Source organism: Hippocampus zosterae, chromosome 2, assembly GCF_025434085.1.
Source record: "Hippocampus zosterae strain Florida chromosome 2, ASM2543408v3, whole genome shotgun sequence".
NCBI classification, from domain to species: Eukaryota; Metazoa; Chordata; class Actinopteri; order Syngnathiformes; family Syngnathidae; genus Hippocampus; species Hippocampus zosterae.
Window position 1 is genome coordinate 28,001,125 of NC_067452.1, and position 21,151 is coordinate 28,022,275.

The window sequence follows — 21,151 nt, forward strand, 5'->3', positions numbered from 1 at the left end:
AACACACAGTATTACCACAAGTGCCTCGATTGCAAATATGATTGCGCCTTCTATGTCCCTTATTCACCCCCCCCCCCCAAACCCCCCGGCCCCACACACATTTCTTGATTCCTTTGGGGTACTTATGGGCATCTTTCGCCAGTAGTTTTGTTCCCACTGCATCATCGTGCTGCTTTACTCAGGTATCCATTCACCTTGTCTGTAGCTGATTGCATCACTTGCCTTGCATGAGAACGGGCGGCTAATCTGTGTTGCCCCAGTGACGTTAAAATTACAAGTGTTTTTTTTGACAAGTCTTGCGATGTGTTACTACAGTGTCATGAACTGGAGTACTGTACTATTTATTTTGTGATGTAGTTGCAGTAACTAGTGCCGCTGTTATGGTGAAGAGGTCTATTTTTATGTGAACTTGCTATGTGTGCCTTTGAAAATGAATATTGTCAGTTGTACTGATGCTTACACTGCCGTTACAAGTGCATGTAATAAAACGAGTTAACCAAAAAAATTGTACTGACTATACAACAACTAGTCTTACTTTACTTTTTTAGTCTTATTTTCCCCTCTGCCGAAACATAAGAACACTGTAAAGTGACTTGCAATTAATAGGTATTAAATTGGAGGACAAAAAACAAACACTTGAAAAAAAAACCCCTCAAATACACAAACATGGTGCATCTGGAAAATATTTACAGAGCATCACATTTTCTACATTGTCACCTCTCAGGTCCGGTGTAGGTTTACAAACTCCCTTCGGTTTGTTGCTAGGGCAGCGGGAGCAAGCCAACAGCTGCAGCATGCAACGACATTACTTCCGAGCATCTGCTCGAATGGAGCGCGGATTCGGTTTTCACGCATGCGCACCTCCCACTCAAATACGACATTGACGAGACGACAACCAACGACGTACCGGTACTATGACTGTTCTTACGCGAATGGTAAAACTGATTTGGTGTGTTCTATCCTGTCAACATGTCGTTTATCTTTGGTGCACTGCATTTTGGGATCCGTGACGTCAATGTCAGCATTGAGCAAGACTATGGGGCGATAAAGCTGGCGCCAGATGAATCCCCTCTGTAAATAAGGCGAGTCCATCACACCACCCGCTTGCCTAATTTTTAACACATTCAGCGTTGAATACATCCATGTTTTTGGAGGATACAAATGTACTAACTCAACATGCACTTCTAAGCAACAGCCAGCGCTGTGGAAAAAAAATCCCTGTTGTTTGTGTAATTTTGAGACCGGGTTGTCGTGGCCATGACGAGCTTCTACGCAAATGCACCTTAAGCATTGTCTGTCATCTTGTGGTTAACACTGGTATTACGCCTTTCAAACGGATTGGTGACTTTTCACATCCCCCTCAAATTCAATGGAGTGATAATCCAAGTGTGTGCCCGCGGGCCGCCGAGTTCCTATCTTTGATCTATTTTTCACTATCCAGTGCGCTTCACGGACACATTTGAAACGCTGTCCTTGTACTTGCTGCCACAGGTACATCAATTACTTTTTATTTTGATTTCTAATACATGTGCAAAACTTTTTTAATGTCATGGCGTGTTGTACGTAAGATGAGGAAAAACAACATTATTCTTACAGTTGGACACCCCAGTGGTCATACAATTTTGAATTGACGAAAGAGTAAAATACTCCGCTAATAGCGTCAAAAATTTCTGGATTCATCATATGATCTATCAGTGTACACCTTTCGAGCCAATTTCAGAGAGAATCAAAGGGTTTAATGGATCGGATTTTGGTCTTTCTTTGGCTTTTTTATTTTAAAGAAGGAGCAGCCTCAAATAAAATTGGGATGTTCAGAGAAGATTGTGAGAAGGCAAGAAGAGAAGTAAGCAGACTAACATTTAAAGTACCGGTAGAAAGTAATCTCATTACATCGTCAATTCAAATTTAAGGGAGATTGTTTTATTGTTTTTATGATGGATAAGTGGTTTGGACAATGGATGCAAAGAGTCCCTGAGCACTTTAAAGAGCCCAGAAGTTTGGTAATACTGGTATACACCCATTACGCCAATAACGCAGCGAGCTGAAGCTACAATTACAGTTATAATTCAACCTTTTAGGAAGTTATGAACAAGGGAGCAGAAGCTACGGCTATGCATGTTGGTTTTAGTATGTTTAGTTAAATTGCGCCGACCTGAGGGAAGGAGCTGGAAAAGGTAGTGGCCAGGATGTGTAGGGTCCAAAAGAATGCTGTCTTTGTTAATCCTTGTCTTCGTTCTTACAGCATGCAAGTCCTAAAGGGTGTGGGTAGGGAGCTATTTATAGTACGGTCTCTGCAGTCGACTGTCCGTCGCAGTTGGATTTTATCCTTCTTTGTCGCGGCACCAAACCAGACTGTGATGGATGAACACAAGACTGATTCAGTGACAGCCGCACAGAACTGCCTCTACACTTTCTGTGGCAGGCCCAGTGAGCCACTCCTTTCGTCTTTGGCAGATAAAACTACATAAGTCGTTATGCAAATTAGCAAAACGGCAACATCACAAAAAAAGAGGTATCTAAAAAAAAAAAAATCACACTGGATGCACCTCACTGCACATGGACCACACTTTCCCCTCCATGGTCATCCCATTGTTATCCTCCTCCTCCCCACCTGGCACCAGTCACCATCCTCCAGTTGGGGTGGGGTGGTCTATCCCTGTAAGCTCTGCTGGTGGGTGTTGGCCTTTTGCTTGCCGGAGGTGGATTGGGGATGACGGTGTTTGGGCGAGCAGGGTGGTGGGTGAGGGTGCTGGTTGGCCAGGGGGAGGCAGTGGTTCACTGTGTTCTCTTTCAGGTGTCCGGTTTGGGAGTAGAAGGGCCCCCTGGGTCCCTCTTCCTGCTTGGCTTTGTAGGGTCCTTCCTCCAGGACATTCCTGATCTTTATTGTTGCATGTTGTGACTGAGTTGCTTGGTGTAGAGCCACTCTCAAATTTCTTTTCACAACTCTCATGACTGTGGAAATTTCATGGGCTCTTCCCTCACTTGCACTCAATTTCTACAGGTGCTTCGGTATCACCAATTCACTCCCACAAAATTCCAATTGCAACACTGGTTACACTACCCCAAGCCACTACTATAGAACTGGAACCTTGAGTGTGTTTGTTACTTTGACTTCAGTTAACAAAGACATACAGTACTGATAGAGGTCATGAAATACCAGATTATTTATACAATCCTACTCGGATGCTATTTGTAGATGTCAAAAAGTAAATATGTTGGGGGGGGGGGGGGTAATCCAGAAATATGGATGCCCATGAAAGATTAAAAATCCATGGAAAAACACGATGACTGCAGAGGTAAGGGTGAACGGAGAGGCAATGAGAAACAAAGCAAACAAAAGAAAACCACAAAAAAAAGTCTAGAATGGAAAACTTAAAAGATGTGAAAATGCTGAACAGGAAGAATAAAACCAAATTAGACATACAGAACTGAGGACACAGACTGAGACGAGTGCTCGCTCGGGAGCCCCACTGTATAAACATCTGGGGCTTTGTTTTGGTCGACGGCGCACATCCGCTCTGCCTGAAAACTGGCACATCTTGATTTCCAGGCAGGTGCATATACTGCATACATATACAGTATATACTGTATAGTTATACGTATAAATATGTACATAGATATAAAACGATTTCTTTAAACCATAGAGTGTGAATCTTTTTGCAGATGGATTTCGTTTTTTATTTTGTCAAGATGTAAGAGACAATGAGAAATCCATCCATTCCTGCTCATCTGAGCCAGTTATGCAGCAACCCAAACTTTCTTTTCCTCAGCCATTTCTTCCAGGTCAGGAAAATGTTAAACCTGTTTAATAATTATGTCTGCAAATCCATCCGAGTTGGCTGAGTCACAGGCTCTGACGTAGACAACAGCCAGTTAAGAAACACTTTAAAGTTTGCCTGTTGCTGGATAAAAAAAAGAGGAGCAACTGGTTTGTGTTGACATTTTGTTTCTCCATAGTCGTTCCTCAGAGTAAAAATTACAAGAAGACTGCATTCCAGTCATCAGATGTGCTAACTGTTAACTTAGCTTCTTGTAAGCCGTCAATGGAGATAGCAGTAAGCACAGACGAGCCCATTTTTTCCCCTGTCATGTTCTGGTGACGTCATATTAAAGAAAGTGGATTGAGATCGGGAAAAAAAGCAATGTTTCAACTCGCAGTGTGCATCGCTCCAAAAAAGCCGATTTGATTAGCTGTATTTTCAGACATGGGGTGCAATACAATTCAAGGAGGGTTCCATATTGAAGTGGAATGATTCGTTTCGGTTTGATTTAGGGGGATTACCTTTCAATTCTATATGGTACGGCTCAATTCGAAGGGTATGATGCATAGGTTTCTTTTTGTCGTTTTCACATACATATGAATGGACTTGTCAGTGCTCTAAATGTGGCATTTCCTTCCAAGAAATATCTCTCCAATGAAAGACAATTTGATTTTTAGTGGGTGGAATTTTCTTCAGTTTGGATAATCTTAAATTCCTGAAAAAAATGCAGATCACATACGTATAAATCTGACTGTCTATCCATCAATCCATCCACACACAAAAAAAATACACACTTAACACCATTGAAAAAAGACACGGAGAGACTCTGCCTGCTGTTCAGCCATGTTTACTACAGTAATTGTTCCCCATCTACATTTATTAGCACATCTTGTGGAGTTCTTTTTTTCTTTTTCAAATGTATAACACCGTCAAGAAAGTTTCACTCTGAGATAATGATGCGGCATGATCAACCTGCCTCCAAACACACACACACGCGCGCGCACACACACACACACACACACACACACACACACACACACACACACACACACGCACACATATCCTACTCTGTTTATGGGCATATAGACGAAATGAGTAAAAAAATCTACTTTTTACATCTTAATGTAAGAGTCATACCAAAGATATGGCCACTGAGTGATTTAAACAATAGGAAATAGATATAAAACAAATACAAAAATAAACATAAATACTTGCATCAATTAACAGAATATGATTGATATTTTTGTTTTTTTTTCATCTCAATAATAAATAATCACCACAGCAAAAAAAAAGGATTGTTTCATTCGAGAGCGAAGCCCCGCCCTCAACAACCGACAACATCTGTACATTAGCTTATCATGTTTGACATGATAGAGGGACAGGGAGGGGAATGGACGGGTGGGGTGGGGCGACGCTCAGTTGACATTTGCAGCACCATTAACGTCGCCGTCAACATCCATGAGTTGTCTCCTACCATGACGACAACAGCGATTTGATCTTTGCACTCATCTCTTCTCGGAGACGATCTGACCATCTTGACATGTGACCTTGTTTTGCTGTCATTATGTACATTCGCAGAAGCAAGCAGACGCATGAGGAGTGCTGCGGTTCAACCAGGGCAGAAAAGAAAACATGATGACATTTTGAAATTTGAGAGGAAATTACCCGTGTTTTTTTTTTTTTTTTAAATTCCAAACAAGAATGTAACATTCCATGTTCATCTGAGGACATTGTGGTCCCAGAGGATCACTGCCCAGAGAAAACCCACACAGGCAAGAGGAGAACATGCAAACTCCACACATGAAGGCCGAAGCCTGGAATCAATGGAGTCAAACCCATGACATCTGCACTGTGAGGCGGACGTTCTAACCAGTTGTCCACCATCTTGTGTCAGGAAAAATATAATTACAATTGTTTTACTATGAGGCGGCCACATAGCAAATGTAACAATGGAGGAGGGTCTGTATACTTCCTGAATGCACTGTATTAGAAAGACATTACATTGGGACCCCCCTAGGTGTCTTAGTCCTTTTAGCACATTTCATTTTAACATGGATGTATGATGAGCAAGTAGTGTGCACAAGGGTCCGAAAGGAAGGGGACAGCTTGATATGTTTATAAGTTCACCACTCCTAAAAGAGTAGACTAATCCAATCTATGTCATCCATGATGCTGGAAACTGTTTTCTCGGGGTGAGCTGTTTTATGACATCTTCACAGACTAGCACGTTATCTTCCCTATCAACAGGGGGAAGCAAATCGCCATTAGATTTTGGCAAGTTCGTCTATTCACTGTCCAGTGTGTATCCTTACATTTTAGTTTTTCGCAATTTATTTTAAATGTGAAGCAAACATTTTTTTGAAGACTTTGGACTAACGATACAGGAAAAAAAAACCTGTGACATTCTTAGTCTTGCAACATTATGGCCGAGTTTCTATCTTTCCAAAGTAATGTTTCAAGTGCCAAATAGTGCAAAAATGGAATCGTCCTGATCAAGATGAAATGACTCTTTTGGAAATAGTCCCTTCCCGGAGAACATTTTGGCTTAACAAGTCAGAATGAATCAAAATAATCCACCGGAAAGTCATATGTCATGAAAAAGTATCTTACGTACAACCGACATCCAGTACTGTACAAACCTTAGTCCATCATTAGCTTTGCTGTGGTAATGTTGTTGACACTGTTATTTTTATCTTCTGACTCTCCGTGGTATTAATGGAAGCGTTGCATCATCAGAATCACCATGGCACAGTCAGTCTGTTCATCATCCTCCATGAAACAAGAAGTCGTCTGTTAACTAGCTAAGAGATAGACATCCGAAAAGTAACCTTGTGTGACAACACACTACCGCCCCCCAGCATCGCTTTTGTTAACAGTTCAGAATGAATGGAAGCGCTACACTCCCAAAATAATAAGACATTTTAAAAAAAGTAAATGCTGCACTAAAACTTTTACGGGACTGTATGTTTGTACTTTTCTTTTATTATATATAAATCACAAAAGAATATTCTCGCTTGGAAAAGTTTAAATTCTTGGTGAAACTCTTTAATGTCATCTTGGAAGTTGCGAGGGGGAAAAAAGAAATAAAGGATTGGAGGTGAATCTCGACCTTACAAGAGGTGCCTGAATTTACAATGCCTTGAAAAAGTCTTCATATCCCTTGAATATTTTCGCATTTGGCGACTTTACAATCACAACCTTTGTACGCTTTGTTGAGATTTTATGTGAACGGACAACACAAAGTAGCACATATGTGTCAAGTGGCACAAGAAGGATATCTGGCTTTCCAGATTTTAAGCAGATAGATATCACAAAAGTGTGTTACCTCCAAATCCCACTAAGCATCTGTGGCAAAACTTGTGTTTTGCTCCTCACATACAGTTCGACTCAGCATGGGCTTTTATTTATTTTTGCAAAAGGCAATATGTCAGAGATGTGCAAAGCTGCTAGAGATGTTATCTTAAAAGAGTTGCAGAGAAAGGTGGCTTGACAAAAGTCTTGACGAAAGGGTGTGTGTGTGTGTGGGGGGGGGGGGGGTTGAATACAAGTGCACAACACATTTTTCCAGATTTTATTATCTGTCCAAAATGTGTTTCAATTCAAGGCCATGTTCTACTTTGTGCTGGCCGATCACATAAAATCTCACCAAACAGCAAAATTTCTTGTTTAAAGGTGGAAAAATGTGAAAAAGTTTTCAGGGTAAGAATATTTTTCCAAGTCACTGTAGCTATGACACAAGTGCTGATGCTAACGCCACCATTTACTGTTGTTTCAAATGAGTCTTGCCGTATCTTTCTGTTACTCTTAACCGTCAAATAAAAAGGCTGACGTGTGCTTTCATTTTGTAAACGACACTGCTGAATTTTCTTTTGGGTCGGGGTGCTAGTATTGTAAACATAATGTTGCCGTTCAAAATCACAACGACAAAACCCCTCCATCTGTTTTCGATCACGCTCATCCTTATTAGGGTCACAAGTGAGCTGGAGTTCATTCCACCCCTCACAGCAATTCAAACGTACTTTCCGAATAAATAGTGAAAAATGGCGTCTGAGCAAAGACGGGAACCATGATTCCCACTATGAATCCCTTGCTAGAAGTCGACTTGAATGAACATTTAGACTCTGTCGAGTCACTGGTCACCTACAGTAACTACATGTTCTACTAGCTTATATCTGACATTTGTATTTACTTGACTGTACAACAGTGTGAGGCGGCTATCTCGTCACACCGGTCCTTGGTCCATGTGATGTAAACACTTAATCCCATCGTCTGGACCCAGATAGACCTACGTGTGATACTTTCAAAGGTCTGAAGAGGGACACGCAATCAACTGGAGGGAAGTTGTGAATATGACTTCTCTTAGTTAGACAACAGCAAGATGAATTGTACTCTCAATATTAAGTTATTATAAGTAGACTCGATCGGCTGATGAAGTGCCAATGTTCAATTGACTTTTTTTTTTTAATAATAACTACACCTTTCACATTTTTACACTAAAGCCCAGGTCTGACCTGTTTTCCGTCTAATTTTGATTAAGGATAATATTTCAGTTACGGATGAAAATGCTTTTGTCAGCATGTGATTTTGCACCGCAAGAATCCTATGCCCCATTTCAAACCCCTAACAAAACAGTCTCTAAACTCCCTCTCCTTTTTTTTTTTTTTAAAGCACATAGGGGTGCGGAGTCTCTGCAGCCTGGGGTTCATGTTCATGCATTATCTCATTAATCTCATTCTGACATGAAGGATGAAATCTAATACTGTCCCACGACGGGAGATTAAATTTCTCACCTCCAAGCGTTTCAATTAGACGAAGATTATCCCCATTCCTACTCCCTCATCAGATGACCGATGGAGTTTCAACCTGGACCTGGTCAAGCAGAGAGAGTGCCTTGGCCAAAGATTGCACTTCACGTTTTACAATCAAGTTTAGACACCTGTCTTTCATGAAAAAACAGACTGTCCATGTTCTAAGTCCAAGTATCTCCTGGCAAAGCGCGTCCTGGGATGAGAACTGGTCTCCGGTTGAGCCTTGATCCCAGACTGCATTTTTCGGTTGTGGAGCTATTGGCTTAAACGGTGGTCTCATACTCCAGCACCTCTTTGCTGCCCATCATGCTACTCCGGTATTGTATCCTAGGGCTGGATGCTGACGTGGTCTCCAGAAGTAAGATGGTCTTGCGGAGACGACGGTCAATGAAGTGGGCATCCCAGGCCGGATACCTCTTCCTTGGGAGATCGATCCTGATCACAGGGCCCTCTTGCGACGAGGAGGTCCTGTGGAGGAGTGCTGGGGAGGACGAAGGGGAAGGACGCACCTGGAAAACCGGCAGGCAACTGTCCCGATCCCTTTCCCTGTCCCTGTCCTGTTCCCCGGGAATCATGTCCCCTGTGTCTTTAGTCCTGGGTAGAGTCCTGGGAGGACTGGTGATGACCATGTCAGTTTGCGAACCTTGGGACGGGGTGAGACAGGCATCGATCACACCCACCATGCCACTTGCACTCACTATCCCCTCGTCCACACACCCTCCCCAATTTGCGCTCAGGACCGGCCCGTCAGGATGCAGCCAGCAGTAGTAGACCAACATGAAGAAAGTCCCCAAGGCGAAGCTGCAGGCCACGAGGCACACCACCACCAGGGCGTAGGAGTCGGAGGTGTGAGGCCCACGGTATGTGTACCAGGCGGCTGTCAGGGCCACATTTTCAGCCAGTGTTACCGTGTAGTAAACAGTCATGCGGATGCGGCTGGGCCCCTCCTTGACGTTGAACCAGCAGAAGATGTAGATGATGCCCACCACCATGTTGTAGATGATCTCCTCCCACTTGGACATGCAGAAGTCAGTCTCACCTTGGATGATCCAGAATGTCATTATACACCTGAAAAACAGAAGTGCATCAAAAACCAGCCAACGCATCTGGCTCATATCGTCTGAACCAAATTGTTGTACTGGAACACAGCACAATGAAGACAGCTTACAGACTGTTATCAAGATACAGTGAAACCCCTCTACAACAGAAATCATGTTTGCAGCAAGACATTTTTCACAACAGGAGGTTTTTCACTGTAGCAAATTTGATCTCAGATGTAAACACATTTACGATCAGCATTCACTTTCACTTAAATCAATTTCTTGGATAATGTCTTTTATTTTGCTTCCTGCGTCTTTCATTTTGATCACTTTTATCCTTTCTTCCAGCGTCAGAGCTCTTGTCTTAGCTGCTTGACATCCAAAGGTCCGTTTTGTAGCCATTTTAGCAATGCAGCATTCGTGCTGCGTCTGAAAGTAACAGGACTACTGCGCATGTGTAAACCAGTGTGGTGGTTGCTGTTGCCGTTTACGAACGAAGCAGTAGAGGTCGCTGTTGGATTAGACTTCGTTGTAGTGAAACTCGTCGTGAGGCAAGAGCAGAGAAAAATATTTTGAATAACGCAACAGGGGCTTTTTTTACGTTGTATGGGGGGCAGGAAAGTGGGAATGGTGGTAATGCTGGAAGATTTTTTTCACACTAAGGGGTATTTTCGCCCATGTAGAGGAGTGTCTCTGTACAGTAGTAGACTACCACGACTGTCTGTGCCACTGATGTAAAATATAAAGGTTGAGTTATGATTTATGTGATTGAGCACACACGCAAACATGGCAGCGTGCGCACTACTTGAGCAGTGACAAATCAAAATGCATGCTTTAGTCTAGTAATCTGTAAGTGGCATAGCTCATGCAAAGTTGTCAGCGGTCATATATTAAGAGGATAAATTTAGGTGCATGTGGCCAGATGTTGCAACATTCAATATCATGATGAAACTGAAGACAGACGCAATGATGTTGTTCCTCATTTAATTGATGAAGCGCTGCTGCTTGGATTGACTGTCCGCGCATATCCATTAAAAAAAAAAAGATGTTTACGTCACAAGCAAGTATAATTGAAACGTGTGAAGTTATTGGCTGGAGATGGCTCAACTTGAATTTTGATATATTATGTATGTTTTTTCTATTTATTTACTTTTTAAAGATTAAAGATATCCTTTATTTGTCCTGCAATGGGAAAATTTACAGTTGGAGTTCAGAAAGGAAAACACTGGGTAGGGAGAGGGAAAAAAAACACGCTCGAACTATCCTTTTCTGAGGATAATTTAAGTCCAGGATAAAAAAAAGACCCAAGCACATAAATAAGCATATGACAGTTACAACAAGTCACAAGACATAACATGTAATGAGAGGGCAGATGGATGGGAAGGGGGAGGGGGGAGGGGGCGACCGTGACGTAGCTTACTGACCAGCTGCACGGTCCCCGATGCGCTCTGCAGATAATACTACGTCACGGGGGAAAAGAATCGGAGCGATGAAGACGGTGATAATAAGGATATCTATGCGCGTGTGATTGTCCAGTTGTGTATGTGTATGCGTGTACAGGTCATAGCTGCTTCGTCGAGGTCTGCTCATCATGAAGACAGTCCCGGCTTATCAGTCCATGGCCAAGAAGGAGGTGGGTGGTGGTGGTGGCCCTAGACTGAATGCGTACTTCCATCCAGGGGAAAAGCCAGATAGCGTTGTTTGTTTTGGAGGGACGGCCGCCAACAATTCCAGACAGCCTTGAGTCCTTGGTCTGTATCTCTTCACTGGCGCCGATCAGTCGGATCCGAAAATTCTTTCCGCAGCGCGGATTCCAACTTCTCCATGGTGTTGTCGATCGCGCGGAGTCGCTCCAGAACCACATCAATATTGCGGTTGAGCTCAGTCACCGCTTGAGTCTGAGTGTTGGACATTCGCGCCAAACCATCCAGAATGACCGGCAGCTTCTTCATTTCTAATAAAGCCGCTCCCGTCGGTCGAATTTTGCGATAGAACAGAAATCTGCCAACACCAAACAGCAGCATTCCTGTTATCAAAAGGCCAATAATATAGATGTGTTCCACATCCTCCACGGACAGTATTGCCAGGCACACCAGTCTCCACTTTCTCCATGGATCCAGGGCGTATCCGGCAGCAAATCCGGCAGCGTATCAAGCAGGCTCCCCACTGCCTGCTCTTTTCGTCGAAAAAATGTTGTCGATTAAATCGAGAGACCAGCCAACTAATTCCATGGTTAGTTCTTCGGATGAAAAAATACGGTAGGAGGCTAGGAAAAGTTAGACAAAGACAGCACAAAGACTAAGTGGCGAGCAAGGAGAGGGTTGGGGAGAGGGCGGGAGCTGTGCAAAAAAAGTGTCCAACTTTGTCGAGAGCCAAGCAGAAAAACTACCACGACTGTGGTAGCATTGCACATTTTATGTACTTACTTGTCATTTGTGAAAGTCTGTGCATTATATTTTCTCTCTAAACAATTTGCTGTTCGTAGTTAGCTACTCTCCGCAAAATGCCATTGTGGCGAGACTTCAGAAAGTGAAAATTGTAATGCATCACCAAGCAATTATACCGGTGTTTTGTGAGCACATTGAACGTTAGCTTAGCTCGTGGTTTAGCACGACTTAGCAAGCGTTTATCCTGTTAATAATTACTCATCCTCCTTTCATGATCGCCTTTTCTTCTGTAATTTATTTGATGCTATTGAGGGGGATGATAACTGACCTTTAGAGGAGCGGCTGCTGATTAACCACGCCAGTCAGCCGCAGCCGCGGAGCTTCAGGCAGGCTTGAAGCTAGTTTATTATTTTTTCCCTGCGTTGGAAGATGTGATGACATCAACACCGACTTCCCGTAACAGCGGTACACATGGCAACTGCTCTTCATAAAAATCTAGACTTGGCATTTCTGAGTAAGGAAACCCTCATCTTGTATTTCGACCTTAATTGCTACCGACATGACACATGAGAGCAGATGTCATTGAATTCAATGTATGTCATTGCACATTTCCTGGACAAACTCATCGAAAACGGGTTTGCTGCGGTGTGTGTTGATGTGACACACCAGTGACTGACGATGAATATCCCGAAATAGAGCTGGAAGACGGAGGCAAAGAGGGCAAAGGCCACCGTCCTGGCCCCGATGGTGAACAGGTGCCAGAGGATCTGGGCTATGACGGCCTTGTAGGACATGGGCAGCTTGTCATCACGCGAATCCCGCAGAACCTTCTGGTAGGATGCAATCATCCAGGCCAGCGACACAAGAGAGGCCGAGGCCGACAGACCTGCACCGAGACAACAAACAATTTGTATAAGAAAGTGTCCACCAAATATCTTGAAAGCACGACAGCTTGGGCTTTCATTCGCGGGTTAAAGTTTTTTGTGCAACTCCACACCTTAAGTTCTTGATGAATCTAGTGGGTCAAGAATTTATGTAGTTATTTACATACAGTGAGGCTGCCTATCCTTGCTGATCTTTGTTCACAAACATATATTTTTTCAACATTTCTTTGCTCTCTTTTCCAAAATTCAATGAATGACCCATCCATCCATTTTCCAGTACGCTTATCCTCACAAAGGTCACGGGCGTGATGGAGGCTATCCCAGCCGTCTTCGGGCAGTAGGTGGGGTACATCTACTGAACTGGTTGCCAGCCAATCGCAAGGCACACATTGACAAACGCCTATTCTCACTCACAATCAAACACTTTAGATTAGAGTGTCCCATTAACCTACTATGCATGTTTTTGGAATGGGGAAGGAAACCGGAGTACCTGGAGAAAACCCACACAGACATGGGAAGAGCATGCAAATTCCACACAGGAATGCCGGAGCCGGAATCGAACCCTCCACCTCTGCACTGTGAGGCAGACGTGCTAACCAGTCAACAGTGTTGTCTTCGATGTATATATTTAGATTAATTCATGAGTGCCTTAGTGAAGGTGGAGGGAATTAAGGAGCGTTCCGATTCAATGTTTGCAAAAACTTTCAGGCTTCTGCTAGAGGGTAAAAAAGCCGAGTAGATAATCTGAAATTTAGGAACGTTAATTGGTGGTGGATGTGTGATGATTTCAATAAAGAGGGTGTTCATATATTTGATTTAATGTATTTTTACCAAGCCTCTTGGAAGGTTTTTTATCAAACTGTGGTATAACGGTCAGAGGTCAAGGCCTAACCTGTGTTGAAACATCAACAGTTGTTATAATGCATATAAGTTTTCAAAATGTTCTAAATAAAACTTTCTGCATGTTTTGCACAAAAAATAAATTACACGCAGTGGACGAATGTTTATGGATCCAAAGTCACCACATTGTCACGACCTGATGAATCTCATGCGACAAGGATTACCTGTGAGTGTCTCACCTTGCAGTGGGAGGACAGCATTTCCATGGATCATGATGCTTAGCTGGAGGACAAGCTGCGGCGCCGACTTAAGAAATGCCTCCAGGAGACGAAGCATGGTGATGTCAGCGCTCTCGAACATTAGCCGCCAGTGGAAGCGGTGGTGGGAACCGTCGCCATGCCAACGACTCTGGGCGCCCAGGTAGAGTGCGTGGATATACCTGAAGAAGCGGAAAGCGATCAAGGTAATTGTTACTTTGCAAAAAGTTTTAAAGGCCACTAATATGTAACACTTTTTTGTAGCACCCTGCTGTGACCTAGCCGTAGCCTGGTAACAAGATTCGAATCTCAAACCACCAGAAGCGTGAGGCAGACGTGCACACGACTCATCACACACACACAGATGAACAAGCCAAAAGAAAACAGGAAATAGGAGCGAGATCTTGGAATACTTGGGAGGAAGATCAGACATTTATGCACAAAAAAGTTGGAGGTTCGGTTTGGAGGAAATAGACATGAAGGAATGAGAGTAGGAAAGGGAAGATGGCTGAGCTGCCACTTGTGCTGATCCATCACAGTTTATGGACCACTGCTGGAGAAACAGGGAGGTGAGGATGAATGGACGGATGAAAGAAAGAAATGAATGATAATGGGATCGTAAAAATGATGAACGGGGTGAGTCGTATCTTTCTTTTCTTTCCACTTTTCAGCACTTTTCTGGCCTCCATTAATCCATGTGCCAGGAATATCTCAGATTTAAGCAAACAATTCCGTCTCCATTCGGAAGGAACCACAGTCTTGTAATGCCATTTCAGTCCACAGGAGGTACTGGTGAGCCAAAATAGCAGACAGGGTTGATGCGGTTATTCCATAATCTTCTCATGCAAGAGCAATTCTCTACACCACTCATTCGTGTTGTAGTCACGACCACACCAACTGAGACTAAGACATCAAGACACAGAGTTTGGCTCTAATCACAGTTGTACTGGCCTGGTCTCAACTGGTCTTGAGCAAAAATCTCGAGTCTACACCGTCCGAGAATGAGACAAGACAGAGTAAAAATATACATCACTAGATGAGACTCATAGTTTGATACATTTTATTTATCTAATGGTAAACAATAAATCTAGATTGTTATTTAAAGACTTGAACAGGCAAAAATTAGTCCACATAGCTCTGTAGTTATTGGGTACGTGTGTGACTTCTCTCATCTAGAACCAACACTATTGATTTTTGACCCTGTTAATTGCAAGCAGTGGGAAACAAGCGTGCCTGTCACCAAATAATTTACACTTTTTGTTGTTTGGAGGGTGTCACAACCGTGAACCTGTCTGTCACACTCTCAGCTGTCTCAGCTCTATGTCAGAAGGCTTCTTGATATCAGGCAAAGCAGACTTATTGAGATTTTTCAATTTGCTTCTCTTTTCAGACAAGCTACGAATACAAAAGGGGTGTTCACGCGGCACACATTTGCTCCGGCGCTGCACCGATGTATTTTGTTGCAATATATTTTACACCGCAGCAAATTGTGTGGAGCGTTCACACGTACAAAGCCGCCGAGCGTGTCAGCACCGGCACAGCGTCGCCACTTCACACGGCAGTTTCTGCAGCGGAGCAAAACGACAGAAAACAAATGAGCTGTCGTGTTGGTTCTTTTCAAAACGTATACACAACCCAAGTGACTACTGGACAGGCACGTCCTTCTCCTTCTCGGTCTCTGTGTCTTCTGCTCGAGAGTGACCGCCCGAAAACGTAAATCAACGATGACTTCAATGACACTCAGAAAAGCAAACACGTAATGCGCCAAACAGAAAATCAAGAGAGGAAATCACAAAATAAATTATATGGGGTGCGGGGGGGTTTTGAACACACAACAAAGTAACAAAATACACAAACAACTCCGAGACAGTCCAGTCTCCTACAAAAGGAAAGATGTTACCAGCCAAGTCTTGTGTCGTTATTAAACAAACACATGACGGAAGTCCGACAGAGCACGAAAGCAACGCATTCTCGCCGTACGTAATCAACTCTTCACAAACATTTGCTCTGGAGCAAATTTAGCCCAGTTGCGTTCACACGTGCAAATTTACACCGGTGCTGCTTCACAAACGAGCATTTGCTCTGGAGCAAATTTTTAAACCACCTCCCTGAGGTGGATAAAATTTGCTCCGGTGTAAGCTGTTTTCCGGGGCTACGTCGGAGCTAATTAGCACGTGTGAACGCCCTACTGGGGCAGCGCTGGCGTAGCACCGGACCAAGTCTTGCCGTATGAACACCCCTAAAAAGACAGAGACAGGGTGGTCCCTGTCTATGTCTGCAGGAGAGCTATGCGCAGTGGAGCAGACGTGTCTGTGGGAGTCACACTCACTGCATAATATCAATTATAAATAAATAAAATGGCAACATTGTGAAATACAAAACTAAACTACTCTTGTATTTGGCAAGATAAACCACAATCAGAATCTGATTATTTTGTAGCTTTATGACATTTCAATGTTCAAAAAACAATCTTTTTGACCTGATATGAGCTCTGCTGAAAATCACATGATTGACGCGGATTTCCGTATGTGCGCGCATGTGTGCGCATAGTGTGTGGGACATGTTGCCCAACCCAGTTTTCACAGCACATCACTACCATGGTTACGCAGCAACAAGAACCATTGCCAAAACAGTTGTATGAGCATCCACATTGCTGATCTATCTCGGTCTTTCATGCATACGCGTGCACGCACACACGCACGCACGCATGCACAAACACTCTATAAATATCCATGTGCCACTCAAAGTGAATCAGTTGTCTATCCCCAAGCTGCTGTCCCACATAGCCACTCAAGTGAGCTCTGTGTGTGTGTGTGTGTGTGTGTGTGTGCGTGTGTGTGTGTGTGTGTGTTTGTGTGTTTGCTAGTGAGTGCTATTTTCAGCCATGAGTCTGAAATCCAGGGAGAAGGAAGCGCTGTGTGTTATGCTGCCGCTGTGTGTGTGTGTGTGTGTGTGTTGTTGTTTTTGCAGAATAAACACAGCGTCCCCTGCTAGTGATGCAGGCATCCCTCAGGCCAATCAGTGGAGGGAAAACAAACCCAATTTTTTCGTCAGGCTCGTCCCTGAAGTAAGTTTCAATTGACAAATTTGAAAAGATGTGAATCAAAAAATAACGACAACAGAGGCGGTGGCAGCCTGTGGTTAAGCACCTTTCTTATCACGGCAGGTTTTGAAAAACACATCCTTCCACTTGGGTGTCACGTCAAAATTACATTTCACTGAAAACTGTCAAAAGCATGAGCTACGGTAGCCCACGATAGATAATGAAATAAAATATATTTGAAAAGGTTTAAGGGGACCACATTCCCATTCAACTTTGATGTCAAGAAGCGGGCCGCAAAACATCATCCTGTTGGTCATAAATGGCCCCTAACCCGCATGATTGAGACCCCTGCTACAGCGATTCCTTTGTATTATGAAAATGTAGATGCAAAATGCCCATCCTGGATTTTATGACTTCTCTTCTTTAATGACTCTTCCTGAAATATTTTTTCAGACAGCTCGATGAGTACCCATCGTTGTTAGTCATGAGTCTTGTCACAAATATTTCCTTTCTGGGTAAGTTGACGTTTTTGCAAGTCCTCGTTGGGGTGGTGTCGAATTGTCTCTGGATAGTCCTGCGTCTTCCCACATTTGGAAAACATGGATGTCAGGTTCATTGAAACCTCAAAATTGTCCAAATGGTTGTGTATCCCGTCCACACCGGTGAGATAGCCTGCAGCTCACTCATGATGACCAGAAATGATGATGGGCACCACGAAAACGGTGTAATGGGTGAAAATTTCACATCTCTATGACTAGATATGTTCTAAATTATAATTGTACATTCCTGAACTGAGATCCCACCGAGAAAACATGTGACATGGAATATTTAAAAGTCAAAATCAGCATAACGTGGATATGATGTGGTTACGATTGAATGAGTGTCTGTGTCTAATGTGTTGTGTTGTATTATTTTGATATTATGTTATTATGGCTTCAAGATGATGGAACAAGAGTGGCTGCTTTTACAGCAGCTCCTTTATTTATTTCTTCTACTTCTTCCTTTCATAACTTTGCGGCTGTGAATTGGGAATTTCTCAATTGCGAGACTCATAAAGGTTTTCTTATTCTTATATGGGACATTCCATGAAATTGGCCTTTTGCTTCTTTTAACACTCATAAAATAAACTTAATATGACATAAATACACATTCAACGATTTAAAATGTGTCTTGGTCCATCTCTTTACGGTATTGTTTTGCAATATACATCAACTGAGAACTGAAAGTAACAACAGTGCGTTTTTAGCTTTACAGTGAAAAAATAAATATGACATTTGTAAAAGGTTTAAAAGACACATTACATTGTAAAGTCGATTTTTGGGAAATGGGGACTGGCAACAAATGTTATTTCTTTAGTGTGCAAGGCAGTTTCAATTATGTGCAGAAGACTACATCCTTCCATTTTCCGATCCACTTATCCTCACAAGGGTCGCGGGGGGTGCTGAAGCCTATCCCAACTGTCTTCGGGCAGAAGGCGAGGGACACCCTGAAGCGGTTGCAAGCCAATCGCAGGGCACACACAGACAAATGACCATTCGCGCTCACACTCCCACCTAGGGACAATTTACAGTGTTCAATAAGCCTGCCATACATGTTTTTGGAATGTGGGTGGAAATCGGAGTACCGGGAGAAAACCCACGAAGGCCCGGGGAGTACATGCAAACTCCACACAGGGAGGCCGGAGCTGTAATTGAACCCGGTATCTCTGCACTGTGAGGTCGACGGGCTAACCCCTGGACCACCGGGCCGCCCCGCAGAAGACTCATTCAATAAAAATATTTTATAGTTCATTTAATGCGCATTTATACATTTATAGTGGGAACGCAAATGCCACCAACTCGGTGGAATGGCCCACATACTTTCTTTTTTTAAATAAAAAAAATAAAACAACCGTTTGCTTGCCTTGAAATCCAATTTTCCACTGTTCACATGAATCTTAACATGAGCGCCGTCTGTGCTGCGACTGAAAAGTGGCCAAATCGCAGCGGGAGCTAATCAGTCTCCCTGCTAAAGTACAGAATGAGATTTTCACCCACAGATAAAAGGAAGGTTGGAGACAGGACCGGAGGAGGAAGCGGAGGAGGTGCTGTTTCTAATTTGGGAGGTGAAATGAGCAGCAGAGGAGCATGAGGACAAACAGGTAAAGAAAAAAAAAACACAAAGTGGAAAGAGGAATCTAAACGGCTGATGATGATTGCGAGAAGCGCCGGAATATGTGCTCGGATTTCATTTCATTCATTGCCCAAGATTGTGCAGCTGTGGTTCCATTCATGTCTTGATAGCAACTTTGAATGATTCTAATGAGGAATTCACATGAAGAGATCAGTCTCTGTGTCTATTTCTGTAAACTACATGAGTGCACGAGCCAAGGAGAGACAAGTCGATGAAGCTCGACAGAGAGCAGACGAGAATGCCACACAATTAAAAGGAACCCCATTTCATATTTGGAAAATAAAACTCCTGGTTTGTGACTTAAAGGTCCTGATCGTTCATTGATTACTGACGTTTTTTTTTTTAAAGCTTGAGGCTTAAAGATGGTCCATTAAACATCATTTCAATAAAGCGCTACAATGTCCCCTGCCACTTACTGCACCATCAAGCGCAGAGGGAGAGGGAGGTGGGACCAAACCAGTCAGAGGCGTAGAGCCGCAATTTTTACTGCGTTGCTGCAAAGAGCCCCATAATACACATGGGCACACTTGAACTGCTCCCGTACTGTCACCTCACTCCTTAGCTCTCTTTTGTGTGTTTTGGCCAACTCCCCTTCATTGTATGGCAACATTAAAAAAAATGGGTACAAATATTCATGTTCAGCTACATATTTTGATTTGCTCTCTATATCTTCCCTCACATTTTTGAGAGCTTGGTAAACCAACGCGATTTAATGTTTGCTCTGAGCGTGATACAGTATGCACATAAACCGTTTCATCGCCGCATTGCACTTGCTCAGTGTGAGAAGGCAGCGCAACAGGGACGACGATTACATGCAGCCATTAACACTTCTAAAATCTGAATATTGGCAACATTCAGTTTTTTTTAAAGTCATGTACACGTATACACAATCTAAGACACGTATAAGCGATCGTGTTACTTCCTTTGAACGAGTCACTGGTTTGTGTTCTCCCCATGCTCTTGCACAAGTAATCTTGGTCTTTGTGGCACCCTCGCCGTAACGATGCTAATTTGAATACATTGATTTTTTTTTTCCCTGTGGCATTTTCTCATTACTTTCAGTTTCTACGGTGAAAATGACGGTTACTACGCACATGGAGCGTATAAGTCTGTGTGTCTGGAGCATAACTGACAGAAAAGACACAAGCAGAGGTAAACAATCAAGGCGAAACATAAGAGACGCAGCACATGCACAAATAGTGGTCGAAACCGGAAACCTGTGGTGAGTGACGTAAATATAATGTCGTTTATTGACGCCAAGTGGAAATGACGTCTGCATTGCAACACCTGTGCATCACATTTTTAATCGTGTAGTCTAAATATGGGAATAACTCTGTCGCTCACGCCTCTAAGCAAGTTTGTCCCAACGTTTCAGAAATCGGAATTTTGACAGGAAGCTGAATATTGACTGCATGTTACCGTAGTCAATGACAGGTTAATGATTATCGGCTCTGTCGTTTTCTGACCAGCTAAGAGGGGATAGGGGGGATCACTCTTATCACCCCATTAATTGCTCAGAATAATCTCTCGGAGACATCAATCGTTGGTTTCTTTGCTGAATTTGGTCAGAAGAAGGAAATAGGATTCAAAATTAATCAGATTATCAAGCACATACAACTGCGTGTGGCAGTTCAAGGTACCTATCCTCCACGGTGTAGGGAACAATTTAAAATGAATGCTGACTTTGTACACATAACGTTAGGCCAATCATGGCATTCTAAACAACAAGACTGAATTCTACGGTTGTTCACATCAGGAAAAGCTTGCACCTGGATGACGACATTCCGCAAAGACTTGAGGAATAGGAGTAGGAACGCTGACATAAGTGCATGATGCAAAGACAAGAAAGAGCATCAAGCTGATGCAGAGGAGGCTTCAGTGCGGCAAGGCAGGTAGAAGCAACATCCCAGGAGGAAGCATCCCAGATTTCAGCGCTGACTTTTGAGGTCAAATCAGGAA

General features: G+C 43.2%; 1 protein-coding gene across 1 annotated transcript in view; it reads right to left on the reverse strand.

Annotated features, from left to right (window-relative positions):
• Positions 1-4,592: 4,592 nt before the first annotated feature.
• Positions 4,593-21,151, reverse strand: part of LOC127596677 (XK-related protein 7-like) — a 34,537-nt gene continuing 17,978 nt past the window's right edge. The window contains exons 2-4 of the mRNA XM_052059463.1: positions 13,960-14,159; positions 12,663-12,882; positions 4,593-9,637 (exon numbers count right to left, since the gene is read on the reverse strand). Coding sequence (XP_051915423.1) covers positions 8,833-9,637; positions 12,663-12,882; positions 13,960-14,159 — 1,225 coding nt within the window. The 3' untranslated portion in view covers positions 4,593-8,832. The remainder of the gene's footprint in view (positions 9,638-12,662; positions 12,883-13,959; positions 14,160-21,151) is intronic.